Genomic DNA, 14,718 nt, shown 5'->3' on the forward strand with positions numbered 1-14,718 from the left:
CTTTGCCATGGGCTCCTTATTAAGTTCTTCACATAGGAACATCATATATATAATCTTGTGGAAAGATTTTTAGACTCATATAGGCATGACTGCCCAATACAACTCATCCTCAAAGCAACAGAGTTCACTCATTCAAAATCAGAGTGAAAGGACAGAAAAAACAGACCTTAATGAAAACCATCCAAGTGAAATACAAACCAAGTTGTGCTTCAGCAGGACCAAAATACTCATAAATGAGAAGGGCTAGAAGGTTTTGGGGGCAAGGTCACATTTTATTTCTTAGACTGACTGAGAACATAGGCAAAGCACAGCCTGGCAGCTATTATTCTCACTTTCTCTTGCTTGTTTTAATCCATTAGGCAATTTGTGAGAAATTAGGTCTGTTTCCTGGGTTGTTCTGGATTAAGAGACCTACCCCATGACTTCTGAGCAAGACAAATGTCTTCCAATACATTACAAAATGAAAAAGACCGCTTTGCATGTTGGTCAGCAAAACTTTGTTAAGCGTGTAACACCGTAATCTGGGTATATTCACGGGGGACCACTGCATAGCTAATGAATAATTGGATGAAACATTATAATGGAGCAACATTATAATGGCAAATTAAAGTATTGCTGATTTTACAGGAACTTCAAAGAAGACACCCTCAGAATTAATGTAGTTTATGTAGTTTACTTAATTAGGCTAATGCAGTTAGAGAGTTAGTGTACTTTATAATCAACATCTTTAATTGATAAAACTATATACTTCTAAAAATCTCCAATGAAGCCTCTGTCTTGCCCTAACAATTTTCAAAACCTATGTTTATCTCACATCGTCTCTGACCTCATTCCTAAGTATCTAGGCATACTCTGTATGTATAAATAAAAGCTGCAGATGGGATTTTTGAAAGCTCACTGTGTTGGTTTATTCTGATCCTTCTGATTTCAATGAGCATTTTACCAATTACTTCAGACGGACAGCTAGGCCAGGAGAGCCAGTACTGAGTACTTCTGGATACTGTGCAATGACTGGGTAGCTTATACCCACAAGAAAAGAATGTTGACATGGCAAAGTCAAGTGCTTAAAGGTTAGAAAATGCTAAAAAGACTGTTAGCTGGTAAACTAAGCTCCTTCATACTATTACACAGACTCTAGTTATACGATCAAGGGAATTCTGGCATTTAAATTAAATATTTTTTCCCCATCCCATCTAAGAATCCATTTCTCTCCTTTTTTTTTTTTAACATCTAGGTGAAATTTAAAAAATACTAACATTCTCCTGAAACATAGAAGTATCATGGAAAATTTCAGGCTAAACAGTTTGCCAAAATGATAAGTGGCCAAAATCAGCGTCCTCTGCTGGGAACTGTGAAGCAACTTTACCTCTAGTCACCCCTCCCTGATCTAAGGAAGAAAGTCACACCAGCATTTTCGGGTCACAATTCATCATCACTGAAGTGACATAAAGTTTCACTGCGTAAATAAGCCAAACTTGGCTTCATCAGAAAGAGTATTATTCCCTGTCACCCAGATACAGATCTGTATAATGAGATAGCAACCAAAGATCAAAATAAGGTTTTTAAAGGCATTTGGGCAGACTGTGGCTCTCAGAATTGCCACCATGGATTGTCCAGCTGTTGAGAATGTTTACTAGCTGGGCCACGTACGATATGAAAGAGGCTTGATAATATTTTCTAGCTTTCAGTCTGATCTTTAATAAACTTTTAAATACTTTCTAATGGCCCAACGAAGCAATGAAATATGATGCCTATATAATAGAAAAAATAATTGTTTTCTGTGAGAACCTGATTCTTACAACCACATCTAAATACTGTTGCTATTTGATAGACTGTATCAAACTATAAATCTTGCAGTTAACTCACTTGAGTAATGAAAAAGGTGAATAATTTACTGATTAACCCATCTCATTAATATCTGTTTTCACATATCATTACACAAACCTGAGTTAGAGTCTCCTGTTCATGTAGCAAAAGGAGTTTCGTTCCAGATCCTTCAACCCTCTGCTCCAGCATCAGGGAAAAGTGTTCAATACACTTGATGGAAAGCTTTTCTTGGAGTGTTAAGATGACGTCCTAATTAACAAAGGATTCATAAAATGTGCTTAAATTCATGAATTGCTTGGGACCCGGTTCTTCACTGCCACGCACCCTGCATGTACCCAGCACAGGTTGGAAGCCCAGATGTTAAATGGGAGGACAGTCGTGTTTCGTGCCTGTTCTGCACGAGTATACAGGACATCACACACATTCACCCAGTGAAAAAATCAGCAACTTTCTGTGCAGTTTAACATGCAAATTATACTTGTGTAGCCCTTAGATCGTATCTCTCTGTCTCCCTGGAAAAAAACCCTCTCCATCAGCAAAGAAGAGAGTCTTGCCACTATTCTCTTCACTTACTGTTGGGGCAGGGCCACCGAGTAGTATAAACCAAATTTACATGTTCAACAAAAAAATTAAATGAATGGCCTTTATTTGTTCTTACAGCAAGGTTTTTTTCTTAAGTCCATGTCCTAAGTTTTAAATGCTGACAGAAAAGTCAGCAGTGATGATACCGGTGCAGAACGATAGCTCTAAATTCAGGGACCCTGTTAATTTATAGTATAAAACTCATTTAGAGACTTCTAATTAGTTTTTTTTCACATTTGATTATATCTAAGGATAATTAATTTGAGAGCAATTGTTTCTAAAATAACAGCTAACCAAACCTCCTCACAAACCCTTCAACCAATCCCTACTTTACTTTCATATAACACTTTGTAAATATATGCAGAGTATTAGTATCATCTGGCAAGGTATCTTTTGCCTTAGAGAATGCAGTAGGAAAAAGAAATATATAAGAACCCATCATTTAAAAATAGTTTCACATTATGTTGGTGAAAAGATTAAAACATTTCTATCCATCCAGAAGATTTTCAGATATACGTAGAGTATCCAGATGGATAGGACTTTCTAAGGATATCATGGCGAATTGTAATCCAAGTGTTTTAACATAATTTAGGAAGATTAATTGATCAATTACAGTGTGTTTATGGAAAATCAACACCAAACTGGTAGAAGGATGAAAAATGTATGTAGGAGGATGGGGACAACTCTGTACAATGTAAAGAATGTAAGACAGTATTAATGGATTGCAAGTAACCACTGTAAATAATGGAAGTTAATATTATACTCTTCTGACTAATGGGGAATTTATTGCTTACACATTACATCTACTTTTATTTATACTCCTAAACTATGCTCAAAGACAAGGGGCATAACAGTAATATGAAGAGACATAACATTAAATGTAAGTTTTTATGAGGGGGTAATAATGGCACTGTTTTCCACTAGCTGTCTTGGACCTTTTCAAATATGACGCTAAGGCACACAGGCACTCGATTATTGAACCACATTTTTTGCTAGCCTATCCACCCATCCAATAACTTTTACAGCAATATGGAAAGCGAGGACTGCAGGTAAGGCACTGGTTGCGCCCACGTTGTTAAGTGGTGAGTTACTGGACCGCTAGGGGTGGAAAAAACCTGCATTTGCCTTGACCGGCATTTGACTGGTCTTACAGTACATGACACACCCATGACAGAACTACTGAAAACTAATGTAATGTGATGGCCAAAGACCGGTCTTCAGAGGCAAAATATCCTGGAACAGGTTTGTTGGTTTTGTGCTCATAAGAGAAAATACTGGAAAGTGGGCTTGTGGGCCTTAGAAGGGTATGGAGACCTCACTACCTACATGAAGCATGTCTCCTATTTCTTCACCCAACCGAATTCTCGAATGGACTGAAGGTATTCAGTATCCCATGGCTGTAGACTGGAGCTTGTATCCCTTACCTGCACTCAACTTATGCCTATGGTATATATATATGAACTAGAAACAGATATTGCAGCCCATTTTTAAGTGTAACTTCAGTATCTGTTTTGCCTCCAGACTGGAGTAAATTTCCTCTTGTTTAGCTCAGTAAATCACTCTCCTTGCTGTTCTAACTGATTGAGCATACTGCTGAAGCACAGTGAGCACAAAAGCAGCCTTTCTTCAAATATGCATAGCTTTATAATCCCTTAAAACCAGTAAAAGCTGGCAGTGCAGCCGAAAATTGCACACCCAGCCTTCACTGATCATTCTCACCCATGCATCTCTCTTGTCTCGGTGTCCCAAGCATGCACGCTACCATGTGATGAACTAGATTTGGTAACCAATCTGTGTTAAAACTGGCTCACCCAAACAAAAATGCTGGAGAGACGAGCAGCATGCCCAACAGCGCTAGTCGTGCTGCTCACTATGCTACTCCAAGGCACTCGCAGACACCGATGATGCCTCTCGTTTAGGAAAATATGTGGAACAGTGTCACAGACACTCCCTGGCAGCCTCCGTTGTGTGCCAGGGCTTCACCTCTTTATTTCTGGATGTGAAATGTGTTATGGAAAGCACAGAGGGCATTACACCGAGATGAGCAATTTTTCACCAGCATTACCCTACAATATCCCATCCCAAGTTCACCGGATGACAAGCTAGATGATATTCAATTAGCAACCAACATCTTAATCTTCTTAGCTCCTGACTTTTGCTGACAAATCATGCTAGTATTTGGCAGCATATCAAAACGATAGGACCACGCAATTTCAGTTGCGCTCCAGGCACATTAAAATGATGACTTCTACTTCTTCGGTGACAGTACAACATAGTTTTAGCAGCAGAAAAATGGACCAAAACCTCATTATTTCTGAACCATGAGTCCAGTCCCAACTGAACACAATAGTAATTTTGTTCTTAAACCGCTCCAAGTAAATTATAATTACTGAAGGTCTTAAAAACAGTTAACTGGCATTCTTGGCATTGCACATCCAGGTATATCTAGCCTACCTTTATTGAAGTGCTGCAGTCAAAACGGAAAGATTTGGTTTGTCCATTTTCAAGATACACCTTCAGAACATTTGGCATGAAAAGAAGTGAATTGTCCTTAACTGTTTCCTGCCAAGCAAATTAGTGAATCGAATTACAACATGTAACAAGGGAAATCTAAATGTTGTTCTATAAAGAAGGACATCATTCAGATGGAAAGGTAACAACTGAAAAGGAGTGTGATGGGTCAAACTGAAAGCAGAATTAGCAATGTCCTGCAAGTGTCTAGCCATGCTCATTACAGCTGCACTCTGTAGGTCTCTTTCCTGGAAAAATGTAACTGCTCAGATACATTTTATGTCTGGCTTGGGGTATTTTCTTTCCCTAAATACTATCTGACAATAAATGCTGTCTCTAAAGTTGAAACGTTTTCAATAAAACAGAAAAATAGATTACTGTTTCTCTGACTATAGTGAGCTATTTAGTGTCTTCAATCTGCAAAATGGGAACTGCAGATTCATTAGTAAGAATTACAATCAAGATGTTTTACATTCTCTTTATAGCTGGATACTAAATGCTAATATCTGTTATCATTTAAAAGAAGTAACATAATATTGCTACCTAATTGTGACAATTCATAACAAGGATAGTAAAATAAACAGGAAAAAGGAAGGGAAACAAAGCTTTGTTTCGTGTGGCTTTTTGTGTGTGGTTTTTTTGTTTGTTTTTTTTTAAGCAGAAATTGCTTTTGACAAAACACAGTATCAATTTATGTTTGGAAGAGAGTTGGATAAAGACATCAGTGTGGAACGATGTTCTGGCAAATTATTAAAATGAGCCAGGAGTTCATGTTTAAGGAGGAGTTCAGTGCCTCTCAAAGGGAGGCTGACTTTGCCTTAGGGCTGGAAACAACAAGTTCAAGTAGATGAAACAAATTTTAGAAAGGTCTGCAAGGTAACGTTAATCTGTTTTCCTGACATGCTACTTCTCTTGAGCTTATGGGTTTTCCTGCTACAAAATTGCTCTGAAAAAAACCCAAGCAAGCATTATCAAGACTATAAAGACAGACATATATGTGCTATCACCACAAAATGCCTTCACTAGCATTTTAATTTTATTTTAAGAAGGGACAAATTTTTCACAATATTATGGGCCCAATGGACTTTAAAAACAGATCTTTCAAAAACTTCAGAAACAGAAAAACCCTTCCCTTTGCAAGCCTATCACCATTGCTCCTACCACATAATTCCCTCACTTTCCAGCCTTGAGGCATACCTTTGGATGAAATGCTCAGTCCTTCCTAAGGTTAAATAGTTGAATACTCACCGACACCTGGCCATTGATAATCACTTCTTCTGAGAAGCGCACTTTGACAGGATTGGACTTCAATCTTGCCTTTTTTGCAGCACTAATAAAAGCTGATTTAGGAGACTGGAAGGAAAAATGATTAAAAGATATATCACATAATTTCAAGTTAAAACCTATCTTTCCTTTTTCAGTTATTCCCCCTGTGTCTTACACACTGGGAACTCTATGTATGCAGCAACACTTTGCATACCATTCACTGAAGAATGGAAATACAGTCAAACCATCATGCGTCCCGAGATAATATATATGCACATACATATAAGGAATCACTGATGCATACTGCACATACTGCAAGTTATCCCGCTGTCAGACTAGAGTAAGGAGAAGGGCTCTCAGTGTACGTACAAATTCCTCGTAGTGCTTCCACAATGACTCTTGTCAACCAAACTTGTTTGCATGAATGGACATGGAGCAGTGACCAACCAGTGACCCTTCCTTCAAACACTGAATGGAAAATTTTTGCATAACCTGTGATCCACTAGATACAGACATACACACAACTTTTGCCAAAAAAGTGTCTGAGCACTCTCCAAGCACAGTGGCATCTCACTATAGTAGTCCACTTCAAAACGCAGGTTAGAACCACCAAAAGGCACCTGCAGGCCAGCAGGCTTCCCCCGAACGTATCCCCTACACACACCTTGTGCAACACTTGCCTTCAACAGATCAGACACTTTGTGGGACTTCATGGATTAGAAGTCTAGAAACATTTCTAATTTTCTTCTGGGACCTAACTGACTTTTACCTATTCCATTATTCAATGGATTCGCCTGTGATCAAGTGTTCAGCCCTTGGAAAAAAATTCTCTCTCCATTTGAGGAGTTTGACTAACAACCCATTTTTAGTAACAAATTAAATATTCACAGTCAATGGGATTTCCATTTTCAGCAGCAGAAGCAAGATAGTTTTATACTCAGGTCAGTTACAAACCCAGCACTTCTGGCATTGCCTAACTCCATAACCATGACAATGGGCAACGGAAGAAATTCTGGCTTTGGCTGAAAATCACTGGGCTCCTTCAGGCCATGTTTTGGTCCATTTGGTTCAGTAAAATGTGAACTAAGATTTTCAGAATCTTATTCTAACTCCTGAGAAGTGGTCTTACTAGCTTTGGATACTGAAAAGACTAACTCATGTTGGCTTGCCTGTGAGAAATTAGCGCAGGCGTCAGTGATGATGATCCTGGAATAATTTCCTATTACCAGTGCAGCATGACAGCAGTCCTTGTAAACACAGAAGTCTTGTCACCATCACTCAAATTTTAACTCAATTAACAGTCTGCAGGAGTGATGCAGTAGTCCAAGGCCACATGCTCTTGTTGTCTCTGATCTCTGCTGAAACTGCCTCAAAAGTTATTTTCTTGTGATGCAGAAGCCTTGTTTCTAGTAACTAGCAGGAAGAAGTCTCTAGCTCATTTCTGTATGCCACTGATTTATTATCACACTGAAAATGTGGTAACTATTATCATAGGCTCAGTATCAACCAGCGAACAAGGAATGAAAGATGCCACATTCTCCCAGGAAATATCAGAGCCATGCGATACTTTCTGGAGCACAAAACAGAACCAAGAAATAAAAATGAATCCTTCTTCACTTTTACAGTTCATTCTTTCTTACCTCTTCTCTAGCAGCTATGACCATACATCTTTTTAATCAGTAACAGTAAATGACAGAAAATTCAACCCCATGATCAAACCAAGCTCAGCTTCCAAAGCCAGTCCTGAAAAATGCAGAAGGTCCCCCGGAAGATTTGAAACAACCAATGAAAAGAAACAAAGAAGAAAAGTTTCAAAAAAAGAAAAGTTAATGTCTTGGGGCCGGGGCACCCAAAGCACTTCTTCAGCAGGAAGGGACAACACGGTAACACTGAAGAAGCATGCTTACATATTGTATTCTAGAGATGAATTCCTAGAAAGACACAGTATACAATAATACCATGATTAATATAATAATTCTACACATGCCTTTTCTAATTTCCCTCCTCTCCATGTAGTCCCTTTCTGCAGTGTATAAGGGAGATAGTCTATATGGCATCCAAGTAATGGACTGCAACCTGTTGATTCCCACTGCTACAGGGCAGCACAGCTCTAGTAGCGTGCCACTGGCTCTCCCTTGCAAGGGCAAGGGGAAAGGAGTGGCTTTCACTTACTCTTCTTGCTGGAAGAGGCTTTTTACAGCTGTTTGCTCTTGTTGCAGATGAGTCACCAGTCTGGCCTCTCTTTGCAGGCAGACTGCCAAATTTTCTTCCGGATTCTGGCAAGGTTATTCCCATACAGCAGATCTGGCAAACGGTTATGTGGCTCTGTTGCTCTCTACAACCTCTCTACAACCTCAAAAGTCACTTGTGGGGGGCATAAACACTTAAATGATGTTACTGCAAAAATGTGGTAGGGGAGTCCAACGCAACTGAAAGATTTGAACATATGCGAGTTCCCAAGAACCCCTCCAGGACGTGGGGTTTCACGTACGTATTGCACAGCCAGGGGAGCACACCGCGGTGGGGCTTCCCCCCCTTCCCACTTCTGCTGTGGCTACGTGGTCAGGACTCCGGCCCCTTGCCAGGCACTCTGGGTGAGCCTGGAAGCAGACTGCTTTCTAAAAAGCTTCAAACTATAAACCAGGGGTGTAAGAAAAACTAGAACAGCTGTGCCAGGTATTTGGGGGAATGTTCTCTGCTGGTTAAAGGTTTGAGTAAGAGCACAGCTTTTGCATTTAATTGCACAATCTCATTGTTTCTACCTCTGCATCAACTTGGCACTTGACATTTTCTCTTTGGGAAAGGAACTGTTTCTAAAAAGTGCGGCAAATACCTAGGAAAACAGTTGGGTTTGATTGTCGAAACTTGCTTGTCTAACAAAGCATCAGCAAAATGATGTGCTGCTCTATTCTATTTTAATGTCTTCAGGTTTGTGGGCGAAGAACACTATCAATTAATGATACTCAGAGTGCCAGGTTCATTTGTTTCTGATACTCTGACTTTTAGCCAAATGGAAGCCATTATCCTCAGTTAACCACCTTAAGCAGGAGGTGTTTACACTAACGCAGAACATTTATCACTGCAAGTAAAGTATTTGCATTGTCACAGATAAAACAGCTTAATTAGAGTGACTTTTGCAAAATGAAGGGACACATTTTAACAAGGAGTCAAAATACTTCAAAAACCCACAAACTTCATGCTGTGTGACGTAAGCACTGTTTCCTGTTAAAAGCTCAAATTTATCAGGATTTTAAATAATTTTTACTTGTTTACACAGAATTCAGTAAAAATTCAGCTGATCATTTTGACACTACTTGGAGAAACTGCTAACAAGATAAATGAACCATTGCATAGAGATCTGCTTGGAGGAAATGATAGTGAAGACTGAGACCCTCCTTTGAACCCTACTTGCTAGGGACTGCAGTCAATGGGTATCCCATCAGTAGGGTCAAAACATGAGAGATTGCTATAACAAGATGAGGCTTTCTGGAAAATATTACTTTTCTCATTTTCTGGACTGTTCAAAATTAGATCTTATTTTTGTCAGCAGCATTCTAACAGGTCATTTTTTGATAGATCTTAGAAACAATATCCTACATTTTGAGGGAAACTGTTTTTCAATGAAAATAAGAATGTCTAGTACTTTGTCTGCTTTTGCAGGTAAACTACAATTTTGGGGAGATTCCAAGGGAAATGGTGTTTATTTGCTGCAAAAGCCCCTTTGAGTGCTCTTGCCGGTAGAGGTGCTACAACAACAAAACCTTTACTCATGCTCAAGAAAAAGAAGGATTTAGCATTTAGAAGAGCATAATGTAGTACTGAGTTACCATAATGAAATGAAACAAGATAGCAGTCACAAGGTAAAAAGAAAACCTGCTCTCTGTGACAATGTGTCAAAATCAGACATAAAAAATGGCCACAGATTGTATATATGCTATCAATTCTAAGCTTGTTACTTAAAATTAGTCATTAGTTTAATACAAAATATTATGTTTGTTAGGAAATAAAGAAAAATTGCAAGACTGCAAAAATATGTTGACTTTTTGGTCCATCCCTAAAGGCAATTATATCAGACAAAATTTAGCAAGCAAATAAAACATGAATAAGAGGAAGAATTAAATTTATTAAGTGGAACGGTACATAATGCCCAAAGGCAAACTAAATGCTGCCATTCATAGCTGTGAGCAAGGCTGAAACAACTACACTGGCTCACAAGAGCATAGTAGAAGAGTAGGTAGGGACATGGGAGAAATAATGTGGAGAAGTTTTACCATGCAGCATTTTGTTATAACCACAGGGCACTGACAGAACATCATCAGGAGTGCTTGTTAAACTCTTGGAACAAATTTAATTGCTGAAATAGTGGTCAGATTTGGGTTCTCTCTTAAAAGTTGGTGATCGATCACAGACAATTATACTTTACTATTCGCATTATTTATATTTTACTGTTTTTAGATGGTAATCACAGTCTGCTCATTAGTCCCATGCATGTATAACATGGACCTGTAAGGTGGGGAATAGCCAAACCTTACTTTAATGCAGGCATTGAGAAAATCCAGTTCATTCCATCTGCAGTAAATGACAGCCTAGTTTACTGTGATTGTCCCAGAAACCATGAGTGAAACCTCAGGTCAGCTTCAGACTTTGTGGAACATGCAGACGTTGCAGCGCATCTCGTGACTAGACGGGCCTGAGCCATCTAGCTCTGCGTTTATTAAATGTGGAGATCCTCCATAAAATCCCCTGCACTGGCCTTTTGGGATTCTGCCTCTCCAAAGTTCAGCCCTTTACGTTCATGGATTACTCCTTTACATTCATGGATTACTCCTTTACATTCATGATTACCTCTCATACACAGGTGACTACTCTTTAATCAAGTGCAGAAAAGTACAAAAAAAAGTCAGCCGTGCCGTACTACTTTCAACCCTACAACTGCAAGGATGAGGAATTTTGGGAATGAAAGAAACCTTCACCCCATACAAATCCAGGCTAAAATGAACAAATGAAGGACTATATGAATTGTAATGCACCAGAGATGGGAGAAAGGGCTAATGAAGAGGGAAAAGAGACCTAATGGCAACTGGGGGGTGGGAGGAGAGAACTACAAGGAGAAAATGGTGGACAGGGTGAAGGGTGGAGGGGCTCTCTTCCACTTTGCTGAAAAATTAACATGAAAGTTCACATTGAATTTCCTCACAGCCTTCGCTGCTGAAAAGATCATGTATTTCATACACCTGTACTCCAGAAAAATCCATATAGCCTAAGAGGAGGCCTCCAGGAAGGAAGGTCAGGATTTGCACCACACACGGATGGAAGAAGAAACGCTGCACAGCACAGGTCTGACATGAGAGGAGGCTCCTTTGAACAGCAAAGAGTGGTTGGACAGTGGCCATGGTCCAGCCAGCACTTCCAGGAGGCAACGCAGTGATGGCAAGTTTGTCATTAACCACATCGTGATCCTCTCCTGTGTACGATTAAAGCTATGTATTGAACTGACCATACCAAAAAGTGGAAGTTAGGCAGTGGAAAAGGTCCTCAGGATGACCATAAAAAATATACACATTCAAAGAAAAAAAAGCCATCATCTCTACGCCAACTTCACACCTTCAAGGAGTTAAAAATCATCTTGTTCAAAATGCTCACGTCTGACTTCCAAATGATTTCTAAAACTACACCTCGGCAGTCGTCTTCACTTTAGATTTTGAAGTCTTTGTGACAAACCTGTTTCTTTTTTATATCCTTCTTTACAACCACAAGTCTAGATATGGTAGTTGCTGCTGTTACACGACTCCAGAAAGCAAAGCAGCATGAAAAAACCTGTGAGACTCTCAATAAGATTGTTGCCACAATCATTATGATCCATAAATGTTATTTATTGTAGTTTTTCTGCAAACGTTGTGTCTCAGACACAACCGTGTTATAACAAGAAGCATCTCTTTCAAAACAGAAAAAGATCTTATCCTTTTCCCCTTGCAGAACTTAGGCACAGCAAAATTGCCATAGATCTCAGTTGGGCCTGGACTACATCCAAGGAACTTAAGAGATTAATTATGAAAGCAACCTATCAAATGATCTGTATACATAAAATCTGAACAAATATCAAAACAGGCAAGTTATTTGATTTGAGTAATGCTTAAAACTTAATAAGGCAACAAGCAGAATGATAGTCCATTTACAGAATAAAATGGTCAGAAATGATAATCACATGCCATACTTCCAGAAATCAAAACTTTGAACTGCTTCAACTGCTTTAGCTGTTCAGTGACCTCCTTGTGAGCAGTGGTGATATGAACCTAGCAGAGACTGATGGAAAGAAAAAGATAACCTAATGCTTTGGTTTGGTCATAATTAAAATGAAATTTTAATGAGTTTAAGCATTAAACAAAACTAAATGCACTTAAGCAAAAATGATCCGCAAAAGCTTTCAAAAAGTACTAAGTGAACTACAGAGTACTATAAATCTAGATTATGTCTACTTTCACCTGCAATCATAAAGGATGGTTACTTGAAAGCATGAAAACAAAACACACTCTAAATAGCGCAAATAAAAACAATTAAGAAACAGCACTCTTGTAATCCATCTTGGCAGATATTTTTCATGCAATGATAGAAAGAAAAAGGTTCACCATCAAGAAGAGAGATCGATGAAATGTTTGTAAAGATGTATTTCTGCCAAGAACGGGGAAGAAGTTCAGTCTTTATTTAAAAGCTCTTACTTTTCCATTGTCTGGTTTCTACTTCACCTTTCCAGTTTTATTGGCAAAATAGTAAAAGGAAAAAAGGAGGAGGCAAAATTAAAGAAAAGAGGAAAACACATGTGCATCATTATTTTTGAAGACATAAATATTATTTCCAAACCATGAGAAAAAACGTATTCGCCAGAAGACCAGCACAGGTACACAGCCGGAGTGCAGCAACACCCAGGATGGCAGAGCTGAGAGGGATGTCACCTAACAGGCTCAGGCACTACTGACAATAACTTTGCGGCAATACGAAGGCCAGCATGGGCCAGATGTTCAAGGCAACTCAGGAGTCCCCAGGAGACTTCACAGCCCAGGGTTTGCAAAAACTGAGGGACCTTGCACTGCTTCAGGGCTCAAACTTGGCTGCGCACGCTGGCAGCATCTCAATTGCTCCCCATCCCTCCGCACACCTTTGTTTCCACTGCAGGAAAACTTGGGCTTGAAAGTGGTAAGGGAAGGATGCTATGAATCAACAAGACCCTGGTCTGGATGGGTAGGGAGGTACAATAAGAGTGCACAAACCAGAGGAGATCTGCAGGGTGCAACTGTCCTGCAGTTCATGCTCTCCCAACTAAGCTCATGCCACTGAAGCATCCCAACTTTGCGATAAAAATGGGCCAAATAAAGCTAGCCCCAATATGCATACATCAGTTGCATCTTCTGATTGCTCTGTGGACATTCTTGGGGAGACAATCTTCATGCCTACATGAGATAAAACGTCCACCAGCCCCGAAAACTGGTGTGCCTTGTCTGCGGAGGTAGAGCTGGGGGCGTCTGACAGACATGCCAGAGTGGGGCAACACAAATACGTGTATAAGATGGGCACATCAGCCCAAACGGCTGACAGGGCGGCAAAGTGTTTCAGTGCCATTCCTAGCTCAGTGACATCTAGAGGTGGTTCAGTTATTGATTAGCTTTTGGTGCTATGTAATGAGAGGAGCAGATTCTGCCTTTTAAGGCCTCGAACACGGCTTGGACCCAAAGACCTGGGAAGATACCGGGTCATGACTTTCCTTCTTCTCCAGGTCAAAGGCTGGAGGAACACCGTACCCATGCTGCAAGGTCTCCCATTGAACATGGAGTGGACAGTTAATTTGGGTTTCAGCTTCCCTTACGTTCAGTACATGTAGGCTTGCTCTCATACCAGCAGCACAGTGATAACAGGCCACAACACCTCACAGACACGTAGTACTACATTTTACTGTCCACTTTTAAGGACTACGCATACCTGCGCTAAAGCGCATGCCCTTTCTTCACCTGACATTTAAAGAAAGAATGAAGCCTGTCGACGGATGAAATAAGGCAACCTGCATAAAAAAGGCAAGTGGGTGAAGATTTCTTTTCCCCTTTTATTATATATATTCCCTGTGATCAAAACCACTGGCTGTAATCCAGCAAGCTTTAAAGGTGGTTAGGTTTCTTTATTTAGCCAGACCATGCCTGCATTTTCACCTAAGGTGGCTGATGTCAACCAGAACCCAGCTCACCTTCCTGCCAGTGGTCTTACTGCAGCGTGGTAGCCCCTGCCTGGTTTTGCTATGCAGTGTGTGCTTTCCCCCCGTGATTTAGTTGCTGTGCAGACTGGTTTCTAGAAAGGGTACAGGACCAGCACAGCTACATCTAAACTAGCCAGAAAGGCTAGCGAGTAGCACGAAGCCACATGGCACTGGCCAAGCTCCATTTGCAAGATGTGCATTTTGGCAGCTTCATTAGATAAACTTGTTTTCACATCTTTGTGTCAAATCCATCTCATCTCTTATTCTTAGGGGAAAAGGATGCAATTATCCCT

The 14,718-nt window shown here is 39.9% G+C and overlaps 1 protein-coding gene across 1 annotated transcript in view; it reads right to left on the reverse strand.

Annotated features, from left to right (window-relative positions):
* The window catches only part of FRMPD4 (FERM and PDZ domain containing 4), a 110,984-nt gene that overhangs the window by 15,888 nt on the left and 80,378 nt on the right, over positions 1-14,718 (reverse strand). Inside the window, exons 5-7 of the mRNA XM_010581570.1 lie at positions 6,169-6,273; positions 4,864-4,971; positions 1,945-2,076 (exon numbers count right to left, since the gene is read on the reverse strand). Coding sequence (XP_010579872.1) covers positions 1,945-2,076; positions 4,864-4,971; positions 6,169-6,273 — 345 coding nt within the window. The remainder of the gene's footprint in view (positions 1-1,944; positions 2,077-4,863; positions 4,972-6,168; positions 6,274-14,718) is intronic.

The sequence above is a fragment of the Haliaeetus leucocephalus genome, unplaced genomic scaffold, assembly GCF_000737465.1.
Source record: "Haliaeetus leucocephalus isolate CR32 unplaced genomic scaffold, Haliaeetus_leucocephalus-4.0 Scaffold795, whole genome shotgun sequence".
In the NCBI taxonomy this organism is placed as follows: Eukaryota; Metazoa; Chordata; class Aves; order Accipitriformes; family Accipitridae; genus Haliaeetus; species Haliaeetus leucocephalus.